The sequence below is a fragment of the Lissotriton vulgaris genome, chromosome 4_1 (genome assembly GCF_964263255.1).
Source record: "Lissotriton vulgaris chromosome 4_1, aLisVul1.2, whole genome shotgun sequence".
Taxonomy (NCBI): Eukaryota; Metazoa; Chordata; class Amphibia; order Caudata; family Salamandridae; genus Lissotriton; species Lissotriton vulgaris.
This window is the reverse complement of record NC_141691.1, coordinates 22,842,372-22,867,695: the sequence shown is the minus strand read 5'-3', so window position 1 is coordinate 22,867,695 and position 25,324 is coordinate 22,842,372. Positions and strand designations below refer to the sequence as shown.

The 25,324-nt window shown below is 41.2% G+C and overlaps 1 protein-coding gene across 1 annotated transcript in view; it reads left to right on the top strand.

Annotated features, from left to right (window-relative positions):
* The first annotated feature begins 360 nt into the window (after positions 1-360).
* LOC147718255 (nicotinamide N-methyltransferase-like) overlaps positions 361-25,324 on the top strand; it is a 48,944-nt gene continuing 23,980 nt past the window's right edge. The window contains exons 1-2 of the mRNA XM_086966660.1: positions 361-517; positions 4,335-4,542. Of these exons, the coding sequence (XP_086822786.1) occupies positions 370-517; positions 4,335-4,542 (356 nt within the window). The 5' untranslated portion in view covers positions 361-369. The remainder of the gene's footprint in view (positions 518-4,334; positions 4,543-25,324) is intronic.

The window sequence follows — 25,324 nt, the reverse complement described above, 5'->3', positions numbered from 1 at the left end:
AAAAAAGACTCAAAACAAAAAGCCCCATATCAAACTGGTTAAAAGAATGAATAGCAAGTACCTGTTTTCAAGTACTTTTACAAAAATCCTATTCACTGTAGTGACAGAAATTGCATTGCTTTATGTGTTTCAATTGAGGTGATGGGAGATATGGCACACTTTATAACATTGTGCTTTGCAAACAGGATGCTAAATATTTACAAGTTTGACTAAGCTAACATCAAACAAGAATAGAATTTGGAATGAGGTTTGGAGCGCACACAAATCAAACTGTTTTCTGTTCATCAATAATTTGCAATTTAGATGATTTAATAAAAGAATAGGTGCACACACACAAGAAGTAAAGTTTTAAACAGAACATCATTGAACATGGCATCATTTTCTGAGCTGAAAGAGCTCCATGATCAACACTTGGATGCGACTGAGCAGATTACTGAACATTTTTCAAAGGGTTCTGCCTTCCTTGATGATGCGTTTACAAGGATGTTACCTTCTTTCAACACAATCTTCACCTCAGGTCGGTTTTTCATATCTCCTGTAAGCCTACCTGCAGGTGTGGATACATATTGCTGTCATACAAATATATGCTCTACGTAAATGCATTAAATTATGAAAAATGTTTTGAGAGCTTCTTTGCTTTTGGTGCATTAGGTGCTTCATTGGTTCTGGTTATTTCAAGACAATATTGTGTAAAAAATGTATTTTTCATTTTTGTTGCTAGTGAAATCAAAATCAGGAATAGGCAATTGACATAATCATCAAATTTAAAATGTTGTGCTTTGGGCAAAAGCACATTGATATTGAAAAGAACATTGTAAGAACATTACAATGTCTTGTACATTATAAATTGAAAAGCAAGATGGATGCCAAAAATTTCACGTATTTTCACTGACGCTGCACAATTAATGTACATATCGAAATGAGAGAATTAGAATGGAACCCAGGATTGTGTTTCTGCAACTCAATATATAGAATGCACTAGAGACTGAGAATAGACAAATTGTATTACAGATCTGGTCCTACTAAATATAAGTGACTTTAAAAATCTGATGCATCATGATTGAAATGAACAAATATATTTCCCTGGTTCTTTTAATGAATCTTTTTTATCTCACTATTTCGTGATAACACAATTATACCTGAGTATATATGCACAGGTGCAGGTATTTTACCATAGATCAAGTAAACTAGTTTCAACATCACTTCAGACATAAAATGTAGACCCCCATACCCTTTAGCTTGCCCAGAGCATAAATAGTGCACTTTCAAGGGCTGCATTCGAAGATATGTCAGCCAGCCACATTTCTGGAGGTGGCAGTGGTTTTCTAATGTCACATACTTAAATGTTGTGTTATATTGGGGTACTCTGGCACTGTTCACAAAGGTAAGTCTACTATGAGTAGAACATACTCCTACAAGTTAATGTATTTTACTTCTTCAGAACAAAATAGGACTGTAAAATTATTCAAAAATGTAGACTTGATTTTCCATAACCCTTGAAACCAGGGGAAGAACCATGTTTATAATTGAAAAGTTACTAGTGCCAAAAAGTGAAAGTAGTAAGTCAGATGAAATACATGGCCCACCACTGAAACTGAACACCCTCCAATAGAAAATAAGGAAGGTTGTGACTTAAAATACAATCACTTTGTAAATTATTAAGATAAATGACTTTTAAAACATAAAATTTATATAATCTTATTTTATGGTTAAAAATTATATATTTTTTGTTATAATACAATATTTTAACAGCATTTTTTAATTTGATAATTAAGGTGACATTAAGTTTTAGAAAAATGTAATTGAATTAATTTCAACATCACTTATAATAAGTAAAACTACATAGTAGATAAATGAAATATTTTCACTGTGTGAGGATTTTTTTTGTCTTTGTCTAACTGATGGCCTGCCTACCCTATTCAGAGTTGAGAGGACTACCAGCTTTCCATCCACGGAGCATTCCATTGATGGAAAGCTATATCTGAAGGCGCAACAGAATAGTTGCTGTTTCAGGAAGCACCTTACACAGCCCACCCCGCTTTGAGCATACGGGCTGTGTCCTTTTTCTGTTTCCCACTGCCAGATAAAACATGGTGGTGGGTACAAATGTTGACCTCACAGCCAGTGGAAACACTATCTCGATATAGGTTTAGATATATTTTTTAGTTTTTGTTATGTACCAGGGATAACACTGTGTGTGATGCTTTGCAGATCCTGGCACCTGTGGGCACTGAGCAATCAACCAAGTTCTCCAAAAAGGTTGCGTGCACCATAATGCAAAAACAAAAAGATGATGGACAGAGTTCTGAAACTTTTCAGAGACTCACTCCCAGTCAGAGATCTGGGTTGAATCCATCATCATTCTTTTGCTCACTTCACCACCTCAGTTCAGACTTAGCCATATGAAAATCAGTCTTGACCCTGTGCCTCATGGCAAAAGTACAGCCCGAACAACCAAGCCAGGTTTTCCCTGGACAATAACCAAAGTGGACTGGTAGTTTGTCATTGCGACCACTCGCAAGGAGAAACCTGTCCTCACTGTGTTGATAATCTTGCCAGGAGGTTTATTTTCCACGGTCGCGAACGTGATGTTGCTGATTGCAAACAGGGAAAAAGTCTCGCCGGGATCTTGATTTTGTTCGCTGGCGATCGCCAACTTGACGAGTGTAGTTTAATCCTATGCCTAGGGTTATTTAATACATCTTGCCAAATCTTTAACTCCCCTTTTATTACTTATAATTCACCCCTAAGGTAGAGTTTAGATAGCCCATAAGTTATAAATGTCTTATTAGTGAACAACTCCTACATTTATTTTCATGGCGGTGAAGCTTACCTGGCCATATGGCAACATTGGGAATTCCTTGTTACATCTAACATGTGAAGTTTCCAATTGAAAGGAGGTAGAATTGTCATATTTAGTACCTATAGAATTGTAATGATAAATCCATTTTAAAGGTACAGTCAAATTTATCATTACAATTTTAAAAATGCTGCCTTTCTCCAACACACGTCTGGGGTGGGTGAGAGCTGGGGTTCATGCATTCCTTCTGGCCAGTTACACACAAAGGGAGGTTAGATGTAACTTGATGGGCAATCCACTTCCTGAAGGGCCATCCTAGGCAGGATTGGAAGAAAGAGCTGTCCACAGCCTCACACTGCTTAAGTAGGCTCTGTCCTATCTTCACTCACAGGCTGCTTAACACACTATAGTGAGTCTGGAGTCAAGGCAAGAATTGGGGACCACGGTGCACTTCACACCCCTCTTTGAAGTCTCCCCAATTCAAAGGCACAACTGTATATAAGAACTTGACTACGGACCCCACCAGCTCAGTATACTCGTTGACCTTGGAATAGTCTGCCAGGAAGACGGACTGATGTGCTGCTCAAGGACTGTCACTCGTCTGGACTGCTTTTCTGCTGTAATGGTCTGCTATCTGCCTTCCATGCCTGGGTGAGAAGGACTGGACCTACATCACTTGAACACAGATCCAAAGAGACTCCAAGAGATTGCTGGGTCACATCTTGTCTGAAGTCTCAGGCACATCAAAGACTTCCAACCACCCTGCAGATGCACCTGTACTCTGCCATATGTGTCTCAGCCTTGCCAAGTGGTTCCAGCCCATTCCTAGCACCCGGAAATGGGCCTGAGGTGCTGCTCCAGTAGATTCTATGCATTGCCATTGACCCAGTAGCTCAGAACCAATGCACCACATCAACTTTGGATGCATCACTGCATTTGTGAGGATTGACCATGATGCATCACCGACTCTTTGGTGCAGTGACTACATTTCCAATACATCTTTGACTGTGTGTATCATGGAGCTGATGCATCACCTGCATCTTGTGAATTAACAACAACATATCACCCATTTCCTTCTCGCACCTCGGCCCCATCAACGATGCACTTAAGGGACTTGCCAGCCGGTCAAGTCTGTATGTGGTATCCGACCCAGGTTCCATAGAGGTTAGCCTGAAGTTTTGCATTTGTTCTGGCGAAGAATATCCCCTGTTGGAGGTTTATGCTTTTAAAAATGACTTTTCAGTTTATTCTTTCAAAATTTTAACTCAAGTTTGACTTTTTGGATTATTGTAGGTATGGTTTAGTTTTGTTCATGAAATTAAGCTCCATTTGTGTAACCAGGTGTGGTACCTTTTTCTGTTGCATTTTCACTGTTTTAATGATTTAGGTGCTGCACAAATACTTTACATGCTGCCTCTAAAGTTAAGTCTGACTGATCTGTGTCAAGTTACCAAGGGGTAAGCAAATGTTAATATGATTTATTGACTTCAAATATCATAATCAGTAATCCTTTTATGTGCATTTATTTTATCAGGTTGTTTGAAAGGGGAGCTCCTTATCGAGCTGTCATATGCTCCTTACTTCCATTGGACCTTTCCAGCCTGTGACTATTTTTCAGACATCGTTCTTGGTGGATCCACTGACCAGTGTGTTACAGAGATTGAGAAGTGGCGGAGAAATGAACCTGGAGCTGTGGACTTGAGTCATTTAGCAAAGACGCTTTGTGAGCTTCAGGGAAACAAGTATGTATTCTGCACTTGATGATGTATTACAAATGCCTTCTTTTGCTTACCTTGCCAGCAATCCTAACGCGCGGGGAAGCAGATTTACTTTCATGAAATTCATTTCAAAGATTCCTGAGGCGAGCAGCAGGTTCATGTCACTTTTCCATTTTTGATAATAGAGATGTGTAGGGCATTCATCAAACTGCTTTCCATCTTTGAACCTGTAAGTGCGCCAGCATGAAAAAACTATCTCTCATCATTTCTTGAAATGACATTTTGGTTTGCAAGGTACTCAACGTACTTTGTGATTTGGTAATTTGTTTTGTATCACAAAAAGGTTTACCAACTCATTCTGAATCACAAATAGGAGAAGTCAGGCATTGGGCATCTCCATTGTTTTTACAACTAGCATTGAGGTGTGTCACTGATATGTGGCTGCAATTGTGCTAATAGTTTTCAAAAAGTTTCTTAATTTTCAAAGGAGTTGATAACACATTCTAAAGAGGATTGCTGTTGCATTGGATAGTTTCCCCTCCAGGAATTATGTTGGGGTGCCTGCTACTGTAAATTAAGTTCTTAAATGAGATTTTGTTTAACAGTGGTGCAGGTTTCTTTGAAAAACATCCCATTTTGGAATTCAAATACAGGGATTATGGTATGCTGATCCATGTAATAATTCATCCTTGTGTTTAAAGGCAGTAACTGGGAGTAACAAAAAGAGTCCTACCTATGTAATATGCCTTAGCTCAGCTTATTGACACCCGATCTCACTAGAAATCTCATAATGCAATTATATAAAGAGATAGATTGTATTACAGATAGTTTAAAAGAACTTGGTGCAAAACTCTCAATCATTAGCTGTTTACACACCATGCCCTAAGCTTAGTAGGGCATACACCAAATGAAATGTCAACATTTGATATTCAAAATAGTAAGAAAACATAAAAAAATGCAAAAGCTTAAAAAAATATCTTACCTATTTCACTGTTGTACAAAGGCAGCCATAGCAAACTAAGAGCATATGTTATGATACCAAATCTAAATAAATATTCAGGGGCCTATATTTAAAAGGCTCTTGTAGTATGTTTAGGTCCACTTCAATGTACTGCAACTCCTGGAAACATTAGAGAAAAACAACACTATTTTTGTTTTAACAATTACATTTATGCTATTTAATATGTTTATCTATTTTTATTTACCTAAATCATTTGTAGATTAGAATCACTTGATTAAAGTCATACTATATTAGGATGTATTTAGTAAATTAGAAATTCACTGAAAAATCAAAGGTTACTGGGATGATATAGTTACGATCTACCATTAAAAGATGGTAGAAATTCACCAAGAGACCAACAGTTACAGGGATGTTACAGGCGGAAAATATCATTAAAGATTGTATTTTACAGGGATATTATAGTTAGCTGCCGATTTTACAGACAAAAAACCATAGAAATTTAGAAGTTACAGACCGTATGCCACCTGCAATGCACTGCTGATGACCTCACATATTACATCATTCATAACATGGTCAGCGACAGCACTGATAACATCATTGATGACATCATCCAACGAAGTAAACAACAATATACTTCCTAAAATACCATTCTTTTTTTTACAAGAAAAGGACACAAGTGAGAGACATGCTGCAGAGCTCCCTTTATCCTTATCAACTGCTAAACTGCCTTATTATCTATGAGAAAGTACTCATGGAAAGTACTGTCTCTTTTAAACCACTATTCTAAAGACTAATACCCATAGTGAGATGTCTAACTATACAGATTAGTCTTTCACAAACCACAACAACACCAATTGTCAGCCAAGAAAGAGGTTTTAGTGCAGATGCCAGTTATACACAAACCACTACAACATACACCGCTTAGAGATGTGTTAGCTGACTGGCCTCTGTGTCACAGAACACTAGTATTATTCTTCATCCTAGAGAACGGTGTCAGCAGAGAGGTCAGTCTTTTAAGAAACGCTACTAGACCCAGCCATCACCCTAGAGCAGGGGTCTTTAAACAGGGGGGCTGGCTCTGGCCAATAGAAGCATTTCACAGATAACAGTGCTTTGTTTTCAGTGGAAACAAATTCGCAGCAGAAGGTATCAAAGATGAAGGAACTGCAAATACTCCTTAAGACCCTACACCCATTTCTTATTACCACACTGTGAATAATTATACATAGTAAAACCTAGCTAACCAGATGGAGACTTTCTTGCTTCTGCCTGATTCACCGATGGATCTGTCTGCATCGCTGACGCGACGCTGTAGTGATGAGTCTCCAAGGAGTTGTTAATGAGTTTCTGGTTCTGGGTTGAGTGCATTGAGTGGAGCAGCCGTAAGCCATGGAGCGAGCCACAGGATACTGCCTTACCACCTGACCACTAGAGGTGGGGAGGGGAGTAGGTGACTTTCACCGGTGGAATCAGTTAAATGCAGGCAGAGGTCTGGACTGAGGAGGTGGGAGTAGGCTGGAGCTACCAATTGCCAGCTCATCACTCTCAGTCCATTTTAGGCTCTCCCCGCTGGGTCTTACAACCTCTCATCTGTACCCGTTTGAACGTCCGGAGACCGGAGCAGCGAGAGGCAGACGCAGGGAGCAATGTTAATTTTGCAGAAGCTGTGCAGGTAAGGCTAAGAAGCCGTAAGGACCAGCTGAGTGGAGCAGAGACAGCCAGCAGTAGGCTGCTACAGCGTGTTCTAACTGGGGGACCTATGCCCTGCTTGCACAGCAGCACAGCTGCACTCCCACACTACTTACGCTGTTCCACCTGTCTGCTGCCTTCTGCACCCCATCCCTTCCCCTAGAACGTGAAAGCCAGAGGGGGAGGAAGTTGTGTGGGGACAAGGGGCCAACAATAAAAGTCCCCTTAGCTCCCTAAGTACACCCAAGCTACCCCAAGCTCCCACGATAAAACAAAGGTAGGAAATAAGCAAAGGAAGCTAAAAAGAACAGTAGTAAAGGGAGCACCAAAGGAGCACTAAGGAGGCTAGGTTGGAGTTGGGAAAGGAGTAGCCTCAAAGCAGCCTCCAAGCAAAACCACTGGGGGCACTGTCTAGACCACAGGACCATCAGTTGGATGGACAGTCTGAACTAAGCAGCTAACTAACAACCACAAATAAATAAAACATCGCACAGTAGGGGCAAAAGACAAGCGGACATAGAAATCGGGGAGCAAGATTTGCAGGAGTACCTAAGCTAACCCACACCCCTGCTCCCCTGTCTCTCCCATCAAACAGCAACAACAAGACCCCAAGTCAACCCTGGATTGGACCTAAAATGAAGGTTTGGACCCAAATATGCTCGTACCTTCAAGGTAAAAAGGGAAACAAGGGGAGCAAGGAAAACAGATTTCAACCCACATAACTGCTTCCATATAGCTGGCTTCCAACATAGCTACCTCTGTCCTGGAGGTGACACAGGTATCTACTGGAATAAACGCTCAAAACATCGTGTGCACCAAGGCAGCAAAGGAGCCCTAAATAACATACAAACAACCAATGTCTAGCAAAGAAGCAATCAAAGAAACAAGAAACATGCTAATGCCAGATATGATGTCGTGAAGAGTGATAGGATCCATCACAAAGTCCAAAAAAGTAAAATGGCGGTCAGTGCCAAGTGCAGCACCAGAACTAAAGCCTCAAATAACAACAGTAAAAATAATAGCACTTGCTCCATCGATAGTAGCAAAGATACAAGCAACGCCAGCAACCTAGTAGCAATAAAGATAAAAAAAGCCAAAAAACCTATAAAGAAAATAACTTATCCCCATAGAGGTGACACCTCAGGGAAAGAGCTTAAGCACATATCAACCAACAATGTACACCAAATTTGCATTCCTAAAATACCCTGGCAAAGCTATCTACTCAAAAGGTGAGGGCATTAAGGGTCTCCAATCCCCATTATTACCAGGGGTACTTGATTGGGAAATAATGATCCCTCCGTTTAAAACATCAAATTGGTGCATGACTCTACAGTGAATCCAATAAAAAGAGAAAATACGGAGCCCAAGGGCTCATTAATATTCTCTCCCAATCTAGCCTTAGAGATAAGCATACACCCTCACACCCAAAAAACAGCTCTCCACTAAAACCTATGAACGTAGAAACTGATAACTCGACTGCCTTTAATCAACCAATGACTGATGCCCATGCTAATATTTCTGCATTTTTACAAAATGAAGACTCGTAAATATCGGACTGTGATATGACCCTTCTTGCATCTCAGGAATGGGAGGATATTGTCTACAAACTTTAGGAGAATTTACCTCAGGGATAGACAAGAAGCTAGCAGAACTCAATGGCCTTATTAAGCAGGCACAAGAGGCCCGCCAAGTCACCCTAATTGCACACCCAAGTGCATTTGTGTACCAATTATTGACAAACTATCTACATTGCCAACAATGTTTGTAAACCTTTTAACAGACCTAAAACAAATATTAGATCTACGACCACCACTGAAGCAATCAAGGCTTGCCCAAACGAAAGAGCTACTCTACAGAACACAATGATAGAGAGGGCTCAAAATGGATGAAACCTACCCCTGAGGCCAAACCAAATGACAGAAGGACCTATCACATGCAATTCAACCACATTGAGTTTTGTCAATCCAAACCCTTAAGAATGCTGTAAGCAAAGAAGAAAAGGATGGAATAGGACCCTAGACTCCAGGGGCTGCTTTAGAATTCTACTGCACACTAAGGACATTACGAATACCAAGTCCAAAAGGGCAGATCACTTGATAATAGGACATAAAGTTACTCTGGAAACAAGAATGCTAGAAGCTTCCATGGCCAAGGCCTAAAGGAGCCCAAACGAGGTCCATCAGTGGGGGAACAACCAGATCAGAATACAGACAGTCCAACACAACAAAAACATAGCATGGCCACACCCCCAATGGCCACTACAACTTGAAGTAAATCCACAATATGATCAAATGCAAAGCCAGCTCAAATAGGAGGTGGAGAGCCTGCAGGAACTGTGGGGGCATTGGACCTTCCCCAATGCCACGCGTCACCCTCCCATAATTAAATAAAAATGGAGGCTGGGTCCTGGGGGATAGGGTGCCCGGCACCAATAGTGTCCAAGGGAAGGGGCCACGTGGCCATGCCCCAGGATATGGGTTCCCAGGACAAAAATCAGCCTCAAGAGGGTGGCCATGCGGCCACCTTTCCATTTTTTTAATAATGGTCAGGCCCTGGGGGATGGGGTCCCCAGTTCCCTCAAAATATTAAAGAGAAGGGGGCCACACAGCCCCACTTCTAACAAATAAAAGAAAAGCTGCATCTCCCCGGAGGCCCAACCCTACCCCATACCAGTATGCAAACATGCCTCCTGGTGTATTCTAAGTTGGGGGATTAAGACCCCTGAACCCTGAGGGTCCCTGGAGGCCAACTAGCCTACCAGGTACCTCCTGTAAGCCCCTCACAGTGGGATTGCAGTGAGGTGGTCCAAGGCCACGCCTCTTTTCAAACCACTCTACAAGTGGGGCAATGAGGTCCTCTTGTGTCCCGAGGACCTAAGGACTAAAGTGGAGTGGTGTGGCTCACTGGTTAGAGGCAGCAGACTCGTAAGCAGAGAACGGCCCGGGACCAGGGTTCAATCCCCGATGAGGCAGGGTCGTGGACCGTGGTCAAACGGACTCGATAATTCTCGCCTCAGTGCCTACTCTAACCAGGGAACACACTCGGCAACTCTAGGCATTAAGCTTGCCTCATCTCTACAACGGCCCCCCATAGACGCCGGGGATGCCTGGTTTCACCTTGGAGATACCCAGAAAGAAACCATCTCACAGGGAAATCCAGGACGGGTTCCACATTGGTCTTCAGTGCCAGGATACTCCTTGGAGTCACAGTGCACTTTACAAGTACACTTACATTTACATTTACATTTACTTCATCCTTGAGCAGCAGTGTACCAGGAGTCGTGTTTTCAGAGTTGTGTAAAAAGGGTGTGTGGTCTTTGAGCACTCTCAGCAACCTACTTGTATGGGGGTCTATTGGAGGTAACTTGAGGTCCCCGGGGACTCTCAGGAGGAAAGGGGACTTCATCCCCCAACCAAGAGCATGCCAGGAGGCATGTTTGCAGAGTGGTGGAGAAAGGGGGTATAGCTGTATCTACCTCTCAGCAATCACACTGTGTGGGGCTTACTGAAGGTAAGAGGTAGTCTAGTTAGGCCCTAAAGGACTCCCAGCAGCAACAGGGACTTCAATCCCTATCCAGGAGTGGGCTCTGAAAACATTCCTCCTGGAAGAATACAGGATGAGGGATGAAGGCCAATTTACTCCTAAGAGCCTTTGGGGCCAAGAAGACGTCCTGGTACCTCCAGAAGTCCTATGCAGCGGAAATCCTGAGAGCTGGTCAGAGGCCCAGCACCCATTCTCCACCACTCTGCAAACTTGACTACTAGTTACAGAAATGTGTACAATGTAATAGGTTTCACATTTGCGAGAGCTAGAGCTATTGGCATGGTAGATATAAAAAAATGTACTAATTTGTTTGGAGTAGAGTGGATGTATGTTGTGTGTAGTGGACGTATATGGTATGTTGTGCAGTGAAATTAAGTGGATAGAAAGTATGTGGTTTTAAGTGTATAGGAATTATGTAGAGTGGGATTATGTTTTGTGGAGATAATTATGCGTTATGGAGAGTAATTATGTTGTATGTTAATCTGTGTTGTGGCTGTGTTGTGGAGTGGTAACATCAGGTTTAGTCTTCCTCATTTCCATAGAGGCTGAACTATGAACACAGTGAGACAAAAAAAGAAGGAATCACTGAGGTACACTTTGAACCTAGTCAGAGGTATGAGCAGGGCCACTGGAATTATGCAACTGTTTGGCTGCACTGCCTTTCACACAATTATACAGTTTCCGCATTAGCCATATTATTTATCATTTGCTCCCTAATCTGTAGATTTGAACTAAAAAAGTCTTGTTTCTAACTGAAACTGCTCAAACATTGCCAAAAATGCATCTACAAGTTTTATAGCATGGTAGAAGGCCCTTTGCAAACCTAGAATTGTCACCTGTTACTTTTTGTTAAATGTGGGTGTTAAATTGGTACTAATGGTGTGCAAGCCACTTAGTTTAATTCTGTGCCTCTCTTGCCTCTTTCTGCATTTCTGTTGCTTCTTTCTACACACGTCTTTCATTTTCTGCACTTCTCTTGACTCTTTCTGCAAATCTCTTTTACTTTCTGCTTACTCTCTCTTGACTTTTTCTGCATGTTTGTCACATCTTTCTATACCTCATTTGTTTCTTTCTGTACCCCTCTTGCTTCTTTCTGCATCATTCTTCCCTCTATTTACACCATCTGGCCTTTATCTGTACCCCTCTTATGTCTTTCTGTATCTGTTTTGCCTCTTTATGTACCCATCTTGCCTCTCTCTTCACCCTTCTTCCCTTTTTCTATACCTCACTTGCCTCCTTCTGCATCTCTGTTGCCTCTTACTGCATTTTTCTTGCCTCTTTCTGCACTTCAATTGCCTTGTTCTGTAACTCTCTTGCCTCTTTATGCACCTTTCATGCCTCTTTCTGCACCTCACCTGCTTCTTTCTGCACACCTTTTGCCTGTTTCTGCACTCATCTTCCATCTTTGAGCGACTCTCTTGTCTCTTGCTACACCTCGGTTCCCTCTTTCTGTACAACTCCTGCCTCTTTCTCTACCTCTGTTCCTTGTTTCTTCGCCTGTCTTGTCTCTTTCTGCATCTTTTGTCCCTCTTTCATCACCTCTATTGATTCTTTTTTTCAGTTCTCTTTCATCTCCCTTCCTGCTTCTTTCTGTACCCCTCTTACCTCTTTGTTCACCTATCCTACCCCTTTCTGCATCCCTATTGCCTCTTTCTGCACCTCTGTTGGTTATTCCCTCACTGATCTGGCTTCTTCCTGCACCTCTGTTCCAAAATTCTGTATGCCTCTTTGTTTTTTCTGGCCCTTCTTCTCTTTTTTTGTACCTCTCTTGCCTCAGTCTGCCCACCCCTTTTGTCTGTTTCTGCAACACTTTTGTCTCTTTCTGCAGTTCTCTTGCGTCCATCTGCACCTCACTTGCCTCTTTTTGTACCTCTGTTGGTTCTTTTGCACTGCACCTGCTTCTTTCTGCACATCTCTTGCAATTTTATGTACCCCTCTTGCTTTTTTTCCTGTTCTGCACCTCCCTTGCCTCTGTCTGTACCTCTGTTCCCTCTTTCTGTACCTCTTTTGCCTGTTTCTGTAACACTCTTGCCTCTTTCTGCAGGTATCGTACATCCTTCTCTACCTCTGTTGCTTCGTTCTGAACTCTCCAAGATTCTTTTGGCACCTGTCTTGCGTGTGTTTGCACCTCTGTTGTCTCTTTCAGCACTCATCTTCCCTCTATCTTTACTTGTATTGCCTGTTCCTGCATCTCACTTGCCGCTTCCTTTACTTTTCCTGCTTCTTTGTACACCTCTGTTGCTTCTTTCAGCAATTCTCTTGCCTCGTCCTGCACTTCTCTTGCTTGCTTCTGCACCTCTTTTGCCTCTTTCTGCACCTCACTTGCTTCTTTCTATACTTGTCTTTCCTCTTTCTGCACCTCTGTTGGTTCGTTCTACACTTTCCTTGCTTCTTTCTGCACCTGTCTTGCTTCTTGCTGCACCCCCGTTATCTCTTTATGTACTACTTTTGCCAGTTTATGCATCTCTCTTGCCTCTTTCTGCAGTTCCCTTGCCTCCCTCTGCACCTCTGTTGCTTCTTTCTGTACTTCTCTTGGCTCTTTGTTCATCCCTGCTGCTTCATTCTGCCCTTTCCATGCTTCTTTCTACATTTGACTTGCTTCTTTCTGCACCTCTGTTTCTCCACTCGCCTTCCCTCTTTATGTACCTTTCTTGCCGGTTTCTGCATCTTACTTGCCTCTTTCTGCACTTTTCTTGCTTCTTTCTTTACCTCTGTTGCTTCTTTTAGTAATTCTCATGCCTCTTTCTGCACTTCTCTTGCCACTTGCTGTGCCCCTCGTGCCTTATGTTGTACCTCTGTTGCTTCTCTCTGCACTTCTCTTGCCTCTTTATGCACCCTTTGTGTCTCTTTGAGTACCTCTTTTGATTTTTTATGCATGTTTCTCTCTTCTTTCTGTACTCCTCTTGCCTCTTTCTATACCTCTGATGCTTCTTTCCGTATTTCTATTGACTCTTTCAGCACCTCTCTTGCTTCTTTTTGCAGCTGACTTGCCTCTTTTAGCACCTCTGTTGATTTTTTCTGCAGGTCACTTGGCTCTTTCTGTAACTCATGCACCTGTTTCAGCACCTCTGTTGCTTCTTTCTGCACTTCTCTTACCTGTTTCTGAACCTCTGATTTAGAAATAGTTTTAACCCCCTGCCCTATGTGTACTAGGGCTTTACAGGGGAGGTCATGCCAATCATAGTGGTACCCCAATACATAGTGTACCCTAATATATGTAGGTGTTTTCACTGGATTCTAAGTTTCATTCAGCATAGCACTGGCTCCTGGCCTGGTTAGTCAGAGTCAGTTACCACAAGTACCAGTCAGCAAAACATTGGGGGCAAAGGATGACTTTGGAACAAGTCCTCTTTCTGAACCTCTATTAGTGTTTTCTACTTATCTCTTTCTGCTTTCTGCATTTGTATTCATCTTTATGGACTTCTGTTGACTCTTTATGCATTTCTCTTGCTCCACCTTTCTTCGTCTTTCTGCACAAGTCCTACCTCTGTAGGCGTAGTCAGAAATTAGCATTTATAAAACCTTTGAAATTCACTGAAAAAACATAGGTTTCAGGGACTTTATAGTTAGAAATTAGTATTAAAAAAACCTTTAAAATTCTTTTAAAAAACCATAGGTTTCATGGACTTTATAGTTAGAAATTAGCATTTAAAAAACCATAAAAATTCATTGAAAAAAATACAGGTTTCAGGGATGTATTAGTTAGTTGGACATTTCACTTTACAAAACCAGAGAAATTTGCTGGATATAGTTAGTTGACCTTAGTATAACTTGCACCGCCACAATGCACTGCTGATGATGTCACATATTAAATCACTCATGACATGGTCAGTGACATCACTGATGACATCATCCACATAATCCTCTGATGCACCTCCTCACAGCCACTCTAAAATAAGGGCTGCCATTCTCAAAATCAATACCAGTACTACATACTCACTCACTGATTCCTAGGTATACACACACATCCACTCACTTACCCATACAGTCACTCATACCATGCAGTGTCTCATCAATACAGCCACTTCCAAATTCACTTATAAACCTATACAGATAGTCACACACCACGACTCACCCATAGAGTTACTCACACAGCTAATTAGTCATGCAAAGAATAAATCACACTCCCATTTACTCACCTATACAGTTATACACAACCACCTCACTTATTCACACAGTTACTATCACATACTTAATCTCTTATACAACCACTGACACAGTACATACTCATCCACACAGCCACGCTCACAAATCACTTACTCTCCTATATAGTATTTTACATACTCCAACACTTCCATATACTACCTTTCACATCTATAGTTACTCACACATGTTCCACTGAGACATCCATTCACTCACCAACACCACCATACCATACACACACTCACCCACCCCTACAGCCTGTAACAGATGGCTCTTGAACCCATGCACCCAGTCAATCACCTACTCACATATCCATGCAGTGAGTCACACACACTCAGGCACCAATAAAGATACTCAGACACGCAATAAATAACCAATATAGACACTCATGTGGCTACTCACCAACCCATGCTACCACTTACACATCAACAGACAGACTGATACAGACATTCACACAGATTAGTCACTAACCCATCCTCAGCAGCGATGAAACAAATGCCTGATGGCAGGGACAGGGTTGCGTGACCTTTCAACTGCTGAGAGCACTTTGGAAAAGAATATTAACGCACAGCTGCTCGCCGTGGAAAGGAGCACATTTCTGTGAATGAAAGGCTGCGGAGCAGAAGCACTGACTCCGAGCAGCGCCATGTCCCAGCAATGAAGTAAGCCTGCCTCAAAGATGCCCAACCTACCAAGTGAAAAAGACTAAGTATAATTTGCGACATACCTGTGATTCATCTCAAATTGCACTATAATACCCATAATGCATCAATAATTATGCACAAAATAAAAGCCATTGAGAGAAAATATAAAGGATACCGGAAATGAGATGAATTTCAATGCGTGTGCCTGGCCATGAAGAAGAGGCGTTGCCTCGAAACGCGTCGGCCATGAGTTCACTATGTGGCATTGATGAAGCAGGCAGCAGCGAGGCAACAAATGCCTGATGGCAGGGACAGGGTCGCGTGACCTTTCAATTGCTGAGAGCACATTGGAAAACAATATATATATATATATATATATATATATATTCACTGAAAAAACCATAGGTTTCACACCAGTTATAGTTAGGAATTAGCATTTAAAAAACCTATTAAATTCACTGAAAAAACCATAGGTTTCACACCAGTTATAGTTAGGAATTAGCATTTAAAAAACCTATTAAATTCACTGAAAAAACCATAGGTTTCACACCAGTTATAGTTAGCTGGAAATTTTACTGATATAAAACCATTGAAATTCCCACGTTATAGTTAGATGGACTCACTATAACTTGCGCGTGCAATGCACTGCTGATGACGTCACATATTACATCACTCATGACATGGTCAGTGACATCACTCATGACATCACTGATGACACCATCCTTGTGACAGAGTGACAGACCTAATTTCAGTGTAATGTAACGCTTGAAACACATATTCAAAAATAGAAACAAACATTTTCAAAAAAATGGAGATACCCAAACCAGTAACAACAACCAATTCAGTAATTCCACCATCTATATACACATCCACTCATTCACCAACAGTTCTATATAGTCACTCATATATATAGTCACTCATCATATGTAGTGATACACCTATACATCCTGTTACACATCAGCTGTCATCCAAAAGTTACTCACACACATACTCACACATGCAAATAAACTATTGAACATCCATTTATTTGCATATACATTTATACACACACTACCACCTTACTTCTAAGGAAACTTACACATACTTACTCTCTTAAACAATCACTTATAGAAACACATACTTATTCAAACAGGAACTCCTACAATCTCTCACTATATATACTATACTCACTTATATACATCAATACTCACATATTCTAGATTAAAACATATGTTGTTACTAATGAAGACACTAGTGAGACAGTCATTCACTCACTAACACACACATATACACACTCATCCACCCATACAGTCCTGCACATATGCTGTCTTCAAAACACATACAAACAGTGAGTCAGTCACCAACCCCTGCAGCCACTTATACACAAAGAGAAACACTGATACAAACATTTAAATATTTAAACAATACTCGCTAATATATGTATTCACTAAGATACACTTAATAAGCCAGTTAAACAACCATTTTTAAAAAAAAAAAACATCCATTTACACACTTATTTAAACATTTATTCTTCCATCGACCTTTACAAATACATATATAAAACAAATTTATTTTTCAGAAAGACACACATTCACTGGATGGTGTCATCAGTGATGTCATGAGTGATGTCACTGACCATGTCATGAGTGATGTAATATGTGACGTCATCAGCAGTGCATTGCACGCGCAAGTTATAGTGAGTCCATCTAACTATAACGTGGGAATTTCAATGGTTTTATATCAGTAAAATTTCCAGCTAACTATAACTGGTGTGAAACCTATGGTTTTTTCAGTGAATTTAATAGGTTTTTTAAATGCTAATTCCTAACTATAACTGGTGTGAAACCTATGGTTTTTTCAGTGAATTTAATAGGTTTTTTAAATGCTAATTCCTAACTATAACTGGTGTGAAACCTATGGTTTTTTCAGTGAATTTCATAGGTTTTTTAAATGCTAATTCCTTTGTATATCGAGTTTCTAACCTTTTTTTTTTTTTACAATTTGCTGTTTTTTTTTAAGTATTCATTTTTTTTATATATTTTTTTTTTTTTGCGCTCTGGGTGCGCGCTCCGGGAAGCTTTCAGCTAAGCTCTCCGGTAAGCTTTTCCGAGAGCTCATCTGAAAGCGCACCCAGAGCGCAACTGTCGTTCGTGAAAAAAAATATGAATGAAAAGTTAATAATAATGCAAAACATTTCGTACCATACAAATAAAATTTGTTTTTTTTAATAAGGAAAATGATTATGCATTTCTATAAAAGATTGATGACGTCACTTCGGCGCGCAACGTAAGTGCCCTCGGAAGCGCCTACGTGCGCGGCGCATAAACGCACGCAAAAGCGCCTACGATCGCGCCACGTTTGCGCCCCGGAAGCGCCTACGATCGCGCTGCGTAAACGCACCGGAAGTGCACCGGAGCGCGCAGCGTAAACGCGTCGGGTCATGTGACCCTAAAATAACACTTTTCATTGGTTGCTAACAGTTTTTTTTTACAATGAATGAAATCCCCACCCATTTCCTTCACTTCTTCTTTCACTTTTGTGACTGAAAGACCTGCCTTTTTTGCTGCTCCATATTCCTGGATTCATCATGGCTGCCAGACCATCCAGCAGTGAAGATGACTCCAATGATTTCATTGATGAAGAGCCTCCTCAGCCGAAGGTCAAAGAACATTTCATCTGGAAATTTTTTAAGTTTCCAGCAGATCAGAAGAAGGTGAATGCACCAAAAGTAGAGTGCAGGATCTGCAAACAGGTCCTGTCACGGGGTAACCCCCCAAAAAAATACTCTTTTGGCAACTTCACCATGATTCGCCATGTGGAGAGGAGGCACCCCCAGAATTTTGCCCGGGAAAGTGTCAGGGCTCTGGCACAAGAGGTTCCCAGAGATGGGGCCTCTACATCAACAGGAGGAGCAACTTCTTCTGGAAGAGAACAATCTCAGGGGCAGGTAGCATACATTCAACCTGCATTTAACCATGGGGTCGTCAGATGCAGATACTGCAATCAACTCCTCACCTATGGGGAGCAAAGTGTCCTGCTCATGGTTCGGGCATTGGAGAACCATCACTGCCCTTCCCACCCCTAATTTTTTTCTTTTCTTTTTGCTCCTGTTGAGCAGTTTCTATTCCCTGTTTTTGTTCCTGTTCAGTTAAAAGAAGAAAACCAAAAGTTCTTTTCAGAACTACCTCCAATTCTCATCAAAGAGCTATAATCTTAAAAAATGAATAGTAAGTGAAATATAGTGCATTGATAATTGAAAGGAGAATGAGTAAGAAAGAACAGAAAGGTATGAGAGGTGAAAAGAAGTGAAGAAGGTGAGTGTTAGAAAAGAAAGTTATGACACAGTGAATAAACTGGAGGCCTCATTTCTGAAAAGTGACGCATCGCTACGTGAAAACAGCGATGCGTCACTTTTCTGGACGCACTCCTTATGACATTCCAGATATGTCATATTTAATATATGACTAATCAATTCGCAAGGAGTTACAGATATGTCAGTATTTCTGACATATCTGTAAACACAAAAGTAACGCATTGCAGGAGTGCGTCACAAAAGTGACGCAACTCCAGTAATGTGTCCTTTCACATGGAAAAAGCACCATGTGAAAGGTTTGCTGTGAAGCAGGCGCAAGATTTTGGCGCAACAGCATCCTAAAAGTGACGCACTGCGTCATTATTACCAAGCTTTTTGCAAGGAACACCCCCTCTGCATGCATTATACCTGACACTATTTTTTAAAAAGTGACGCATCTAGGTACATGGGTCACTTTTTAAAACTCTGCGCCATATTGTATCTGCATCAGGTATAATGTATGCAGAGGGGGCAATCCCTCGCAAAAAGCTTGCTAATAACGACATACTGAAATCTATGAGATTTCTCTGCGTCACTTTTAGGATGCTGTTGCGTCAAAATCTTGCGCCGGCCTCGCATCACTTTTATGTGTACAGATATGTCAGAAATACTGACGTATCTGTAACTCCTTGCAACATGATTCGTCATACATTAAATATGACACATCTGGAATGTCATAAGGACTGTGGACAGAAAAGTGACGCATCACACCAGCAGTGTAATAAAATGTGCCTCGTTGCACTATATTTAAAGGATGCAACAGCATCCTAAAAGTGACGCAGTGAAATCTCAAACATTTCACTGCGTCGCTATTACAAAGCTTTTAGTGGGGGAACACCCCCTCTGCATGCATTATACCTCACGCAGATATAATGTGGCGCTTGATTTTAAAAAGTGACCCATCTACCTAGATACATCACTTTTTAAATATAACGCAACGAGGCACATTTTTTTACACCACTGGTGCAATGCGTCACTTTTCTGTGCGCACTCCTTATGACATTCCAAGTAACGCATTGCTGGAGTACGTCACAAAAGTGACGCAACTCCAGTAATGTGTCCTTTCAAATGGGGAAAGCAGCATGTGAAAGGTCTTGCCTCAGTCTAACACCTGCTGTAAAGCAGGCACAAGATTTTGACGCAACAGCATCCTAAAACTGACGCAGTGAAATCTCAAAGATTTCACTGCGTCGCTATTACAAAGCTTTTTGCGGGAGAACACCCCCTCTGCATGCATTATACCTGTCGCTATTTTTAAAAAGTGACGCATCTAGGTACATGGGTCACTTTTTAAAACTCTGCGCCACATTATATCTGCGTCAGGTATAATGTATGCAGAGGGGGCATTCCCCCGCAAAAAGCTTGGTAATAACGACGTACTGAAATCTATGAGATTTCTCTGCGTCACTTTTAGGATGCTGTTGCGTCAAAATCTTGCGCCTGCCTCGCGTCACTTTTATGTTTACAGATATGTCAGAAATACTGATGTATCTGTAACTCCTTGCAACATGATTCGTCATACATTAAATATGACACATCTGGAATGTCATAAGGAGTGCGCACAGAAAAGTGACGCACCGCACCAGCAGTGTAAAAAAATGTGCCTCATTGCACTATATTTAAAAAGTGACGCATCTAGATAGATGCGTCACTTTTTAAATATTGCGTAACAATGCGCATTTTTTTACATCGCTGGTGCGTCACAAAAATTGACGCACAGGAAGCGCAAAACTGGCAGCGCAAGGCCTTCATAAATATAGTCCTGGATTTTCCCCGTGCTTCGCCGGTGCGCGTACCATGCGCTTCCCCAGCACAAAACGAAAAAAAAAAAAATAATTTAATGCCCCGCAGGACCCTATTTTAGCCCCTACATCAAACCTAGGGGGTCAGAGGGGGTCTACTCTTCCCCCTTATGGTCATTTGCCCCTTTTTTTTTCAAACCCCTTGTGTCTCGATTTTACCGAGACACAAGATGGCGGCCGCTCCAGACTGTTTAGAATGTTTACAGACACCCAAGAGCCAATCAGCTTTCTGCGCACAAGTCGCGTGTCGCGCCTGGAGCGCTCTCCGGTGCGCGCACCGGAGAGCGCCTATAGATATATATATTTTTTTGAACCTAAATTACTCAAAATCCACTGCAGCACATATCTTGAGACATAGCAAAGGCACATCGGGCTACCAGTCCCTTCAATTTTGCCAAGTTTGCTGGAAATCCATTCAGCCGTTCGGGCTAAAAGTGAAATCGACCGCCCTATGGAAATTAACATGGGGAAAACGCGTTTTGGGACCCCCCTTTTATCTCGGCCCCCGCTTGACGTATCCCCCCCAAACTTTCAAGGAAGGACCGGAGCTCGACGGGGCCATTTTCAGGAAATTTTCAGGCAGATTCGTCAACCGGTGCCAAAATTATTCCAAATAGAATTTTGAGATTTAACATTGAAAAAAATCCTAACTATAACTACCTACTGGCGACCGCCAGTAGGTAATATATATATATATATATATATTCACAGAAACAACCATAGGTTTTAGGCCATATAAAGTTAGGGATTAGCATTTACAAAACCTTAATTTACTCGCACAAAACCATATAAATTCGCATATATAGTTAGATGCAATAACTATATATCGCGCACCCGCAATCCACTGCTGATGATATCACATATTACATCATTCATGACATGGTCAGTGACATCACTGATGACATCACTGATGACATCATCCAGTGACTGTATGTTTCTGTAAAGTTAAAATATGTCTTACATATTGAAGAATGAGTGGATGTATAAGTGTCTGGATGAAGGATTTATTAGGTGCATGACTGACTGTATGAGAGAGTGATTAAATGTGTCTCACTGAGTGCATGGGTAAGTGACTAAACTGTCTTAATTTGTGCATCATTATATCTGTTGTTCTATGAACTGCTGCATGTGTTGACCAGTAGCTATATGAGTAACTATATGGGTTATTGATTGGTTGCCCAAGTATTTGTATGGGAGAGTGAGTGTGTGTGTGGGGGTGGCTGGGAGGTGTGTGACTCTGTGCATACATGTGTGAACAGTTGATTCACTAGATCTATGGGTTCAAAACTGCATGTGGAAACAGCTGTATGGGTGGTTGACTGTGTACGAGTGTATTGGTGAGTGAATGGATATCTCAGTGCTACATGTCAAAGTAAGTACATATGTAAAACACAGTACATGTGAGAGCTGACATATATAAATAACTGTTCATAAGAGCCAGTGAATGTGTGAGTGGCTGTATGGATCATTGTGAACATGTATCAGGGATTGTATAAGAGAGCAAATATGTGTTAGTATATGTTTGAATAAGTAAGATGTGTATAACTGTATAGTTGAGAAAATGGAGGTGTGATTGATTCTTTGCATGACTGACTAGGTGTGTGAGTAACTCCATGGATAAGTGACAGTCTGTGAGTGTCTGTTTACACTGATTGTATCTAAGGTTATATTAGAGTCTGAAGATGTTCATTGTATTACCACATAAATGATATCACCAGTGATGTGATCAGTAATGTCAAATGAGATGTCATCAGTGATGTCATCAGTGATATCATTTAAGATGTCATCAGTGATGTCATCAGTGATGTCATTACAGATGTCATCAGTGATGTCATCAGTGATGTCACTGACCATGTCATGAATGATGTAATATGTGACATCATCAGCAGTGGATTGCGGGTGCGCGATATATAGTTATTGCATCTAACTATATATGCGAATTTCTATGGTTTTGTGCGAGTAAATTAAGGTTTTGTAAATGCTAATCCCTAACTATATATGGCCTAAAACCTATGGTTTTTTCTGTGAATTTCAATCGTTTTTAATAGCAAATATCAAAAGCTGTCAAATGTCAAGTACGTGATAGGTCAAAACTTTTTCGTGTTTATGCACGCTGATGTGCTTTGAACGCTGCCCCCCCCCTCTTTTCTCTTAGTAGTACTCTCTCTTTGCAGATAGTGAAGGGTAGTTAACGCAGGCCTTTGCCCCCGTTCTAATACGTCGTGTCTGCTTCTCTCTCCATTTGATTGATTGCTATCCAAGCATTTACTGTTTGAGAATTGGTTCTCTTTGGTTCATTCTCTATTTACAAACAAGCACAGAGTCGCAATACTCTGTTTAGTCTTTGCAGATAGTGAAAAATCATGTAAAAAAAGACAAAAGGAATCGAGCAAAATCAGTAGGCCACTAATGGGATCTCTTTTTGACCTAGCTAAAATAGAAACATTAAGAACAACCCTTGATGCGAAATACGAAACTCGTGAGATGAACTGAGCTCCACACGATGATGGCTGCAAGACAGATCGGCTCCGCCACCCACCCCACCCCACCCAAAACAACGACAAACCCTATGCAAATATTATAAATATATACAACACACCAGCAAAGTAACAGGGTAAAACATTTTATTAAATAACTATTTACATAACTATTTTATACTTTTTGTTGCCCGATCCGGCTAGCTCAATCGATCGAGCATGAGACTCATGCACTCTGATCTCCTTGGCCTCAGTCAAGCATCAATACTAAAATTTTAATACATGAGTGTTCGTTCATGGTTTTGGTCCCTGAGTTGCTTCGATGTCACTGCCTTGCACAAATGGCATAAGTCCTGGATGTTGGGTGCCATACTTCAGAGTTCTGAGCAGCGCTTGTAACACTGTCTAAACCTTATTTGCACCTGCTGCAGCTTCACTATTCTCAAAGTAAGTGGCGGCCGTTTGTGGACCTGACTGCATTTGAAAACAATGTGATATGGTACCTCCCTAAACCGCTTGACGGAGGCCCCCGAGGGGCGGTGTGATGGCACGGACTCGGAGAAGACGCTTGGCTCCGACCCCCTCCCCAAGTCTTATAGCACTGGTTTAGCCTGAGATCGCATCCGAAATAAGCGGCCAGCTCCCGGGGTCAAGCTGTCTTTGACGTTTTGTAGCCTTTCGAATTTTATCCTTAGACGGCATGGTCTAATTCCCAAGTAATCTGCAGTTGAATCTGTGGTGAAATATAATAACAAATGTTATTAACCACTATTACCAAACAGTAAATCAATAACAGTAAGAACTGGATTCGACAATGCTATAAAAAAAAAAAAGTATGCACAAGGATGCAGGGGGTATCACTTTGACACCCTCTGACACCCTCAAAACAGGCACAGGTGCCATGTAGCAAGCAAACCAGCCCTAAGGGCAGGTCTGCCTTTTACATGACATAGGTGTGCGAGCACACATGTGCATGCACACCGGAATCGGTATTTTACCATGAAGTTTGATTTCATGCTAAAATACCGATTCATTAAGGCCTTTGGGACTCAGAAGACTCCCCCCTACATAACAAATTAACAGAATCGGTAAAATTACCGATTCAGTATTTTACCGAACAAATAATTTTTCCGATTCTGTAAATGTAGATTTACCTACACGTGGCCTTGGATTTAAGCCCCTACATACCGATTTGCCATTTAACGATCGGAAACGGCCGAAAACGGCCGTAACCGGTAGGTAAATGGCCTGAAACGACAACCTACATCTGGCCCTAAGTGTGCATGCATTTGATTTCAAACAAAGTTTTAAAACATTTTATGTAAAACAATAATACACCTAGGGCCAGATGTAGGTAAATCACATTTACCGATTTTGAAATACCGAATATTACCGAATTTTACTGATTCAGTATTTCAAAATCGGTAAATGGGATGTAAGTACCAACATCTGATTTATTACCAATTCCTTAAAAATTCGGTATTTACCGATTCGGTAAATACTGAATCGGTATTTCCTATTGAATCCTATGGGCCTTGAAGCCCATAGGATTCAATTCAAATACCGATTCAGTATTTACCGAATCGGTAAATACCGAATTTGTCAAGGGTGCAGGGGGGATCACTTTGACACCATCTAGCACCCCCAAAACGGGCATGTGTGCAATGTGGCACACAGACATGCCCTAAGGACACGTATATCTGTCACATGGCTTAGGTTTTATCTTTTCCTGTTGTGTTATGTTTCTCCTTGTCTCTGCGCCGGGACACTCCTTGGCTGGAGAAGCTGTGCGCACAATAAATTAATATAACATAACATAACATAACATAACATATGTGTACATGCACAGATGTGCATGTACACAGGAAACGGTATTTTACCATGGATTTGTATTCCATGGTAAAATACCGATTCTGAAAGCCATGTGCCAATGGAAAATTGGCTACCCACATTTCAATCTTGCATTTTCGGTAAAATAACCGAATCGGTAAAATTACCGATTCGGTAAAAATTACCGAAAACGCAACATTTAAGGGCAAATTAATTAATTTTACACATGGGGCGTATTTACAAGGGCCTTACACTACAGGGAAAATGACTTCAAATGACCAGACACACATGGGGACGTATTTACAAGGCACATGAAGCCGGGGGAAGTGACTTGAAATTGCTAAGCACACATAGAAGAGTATCTACAATGCCCGTGCAACACTTAT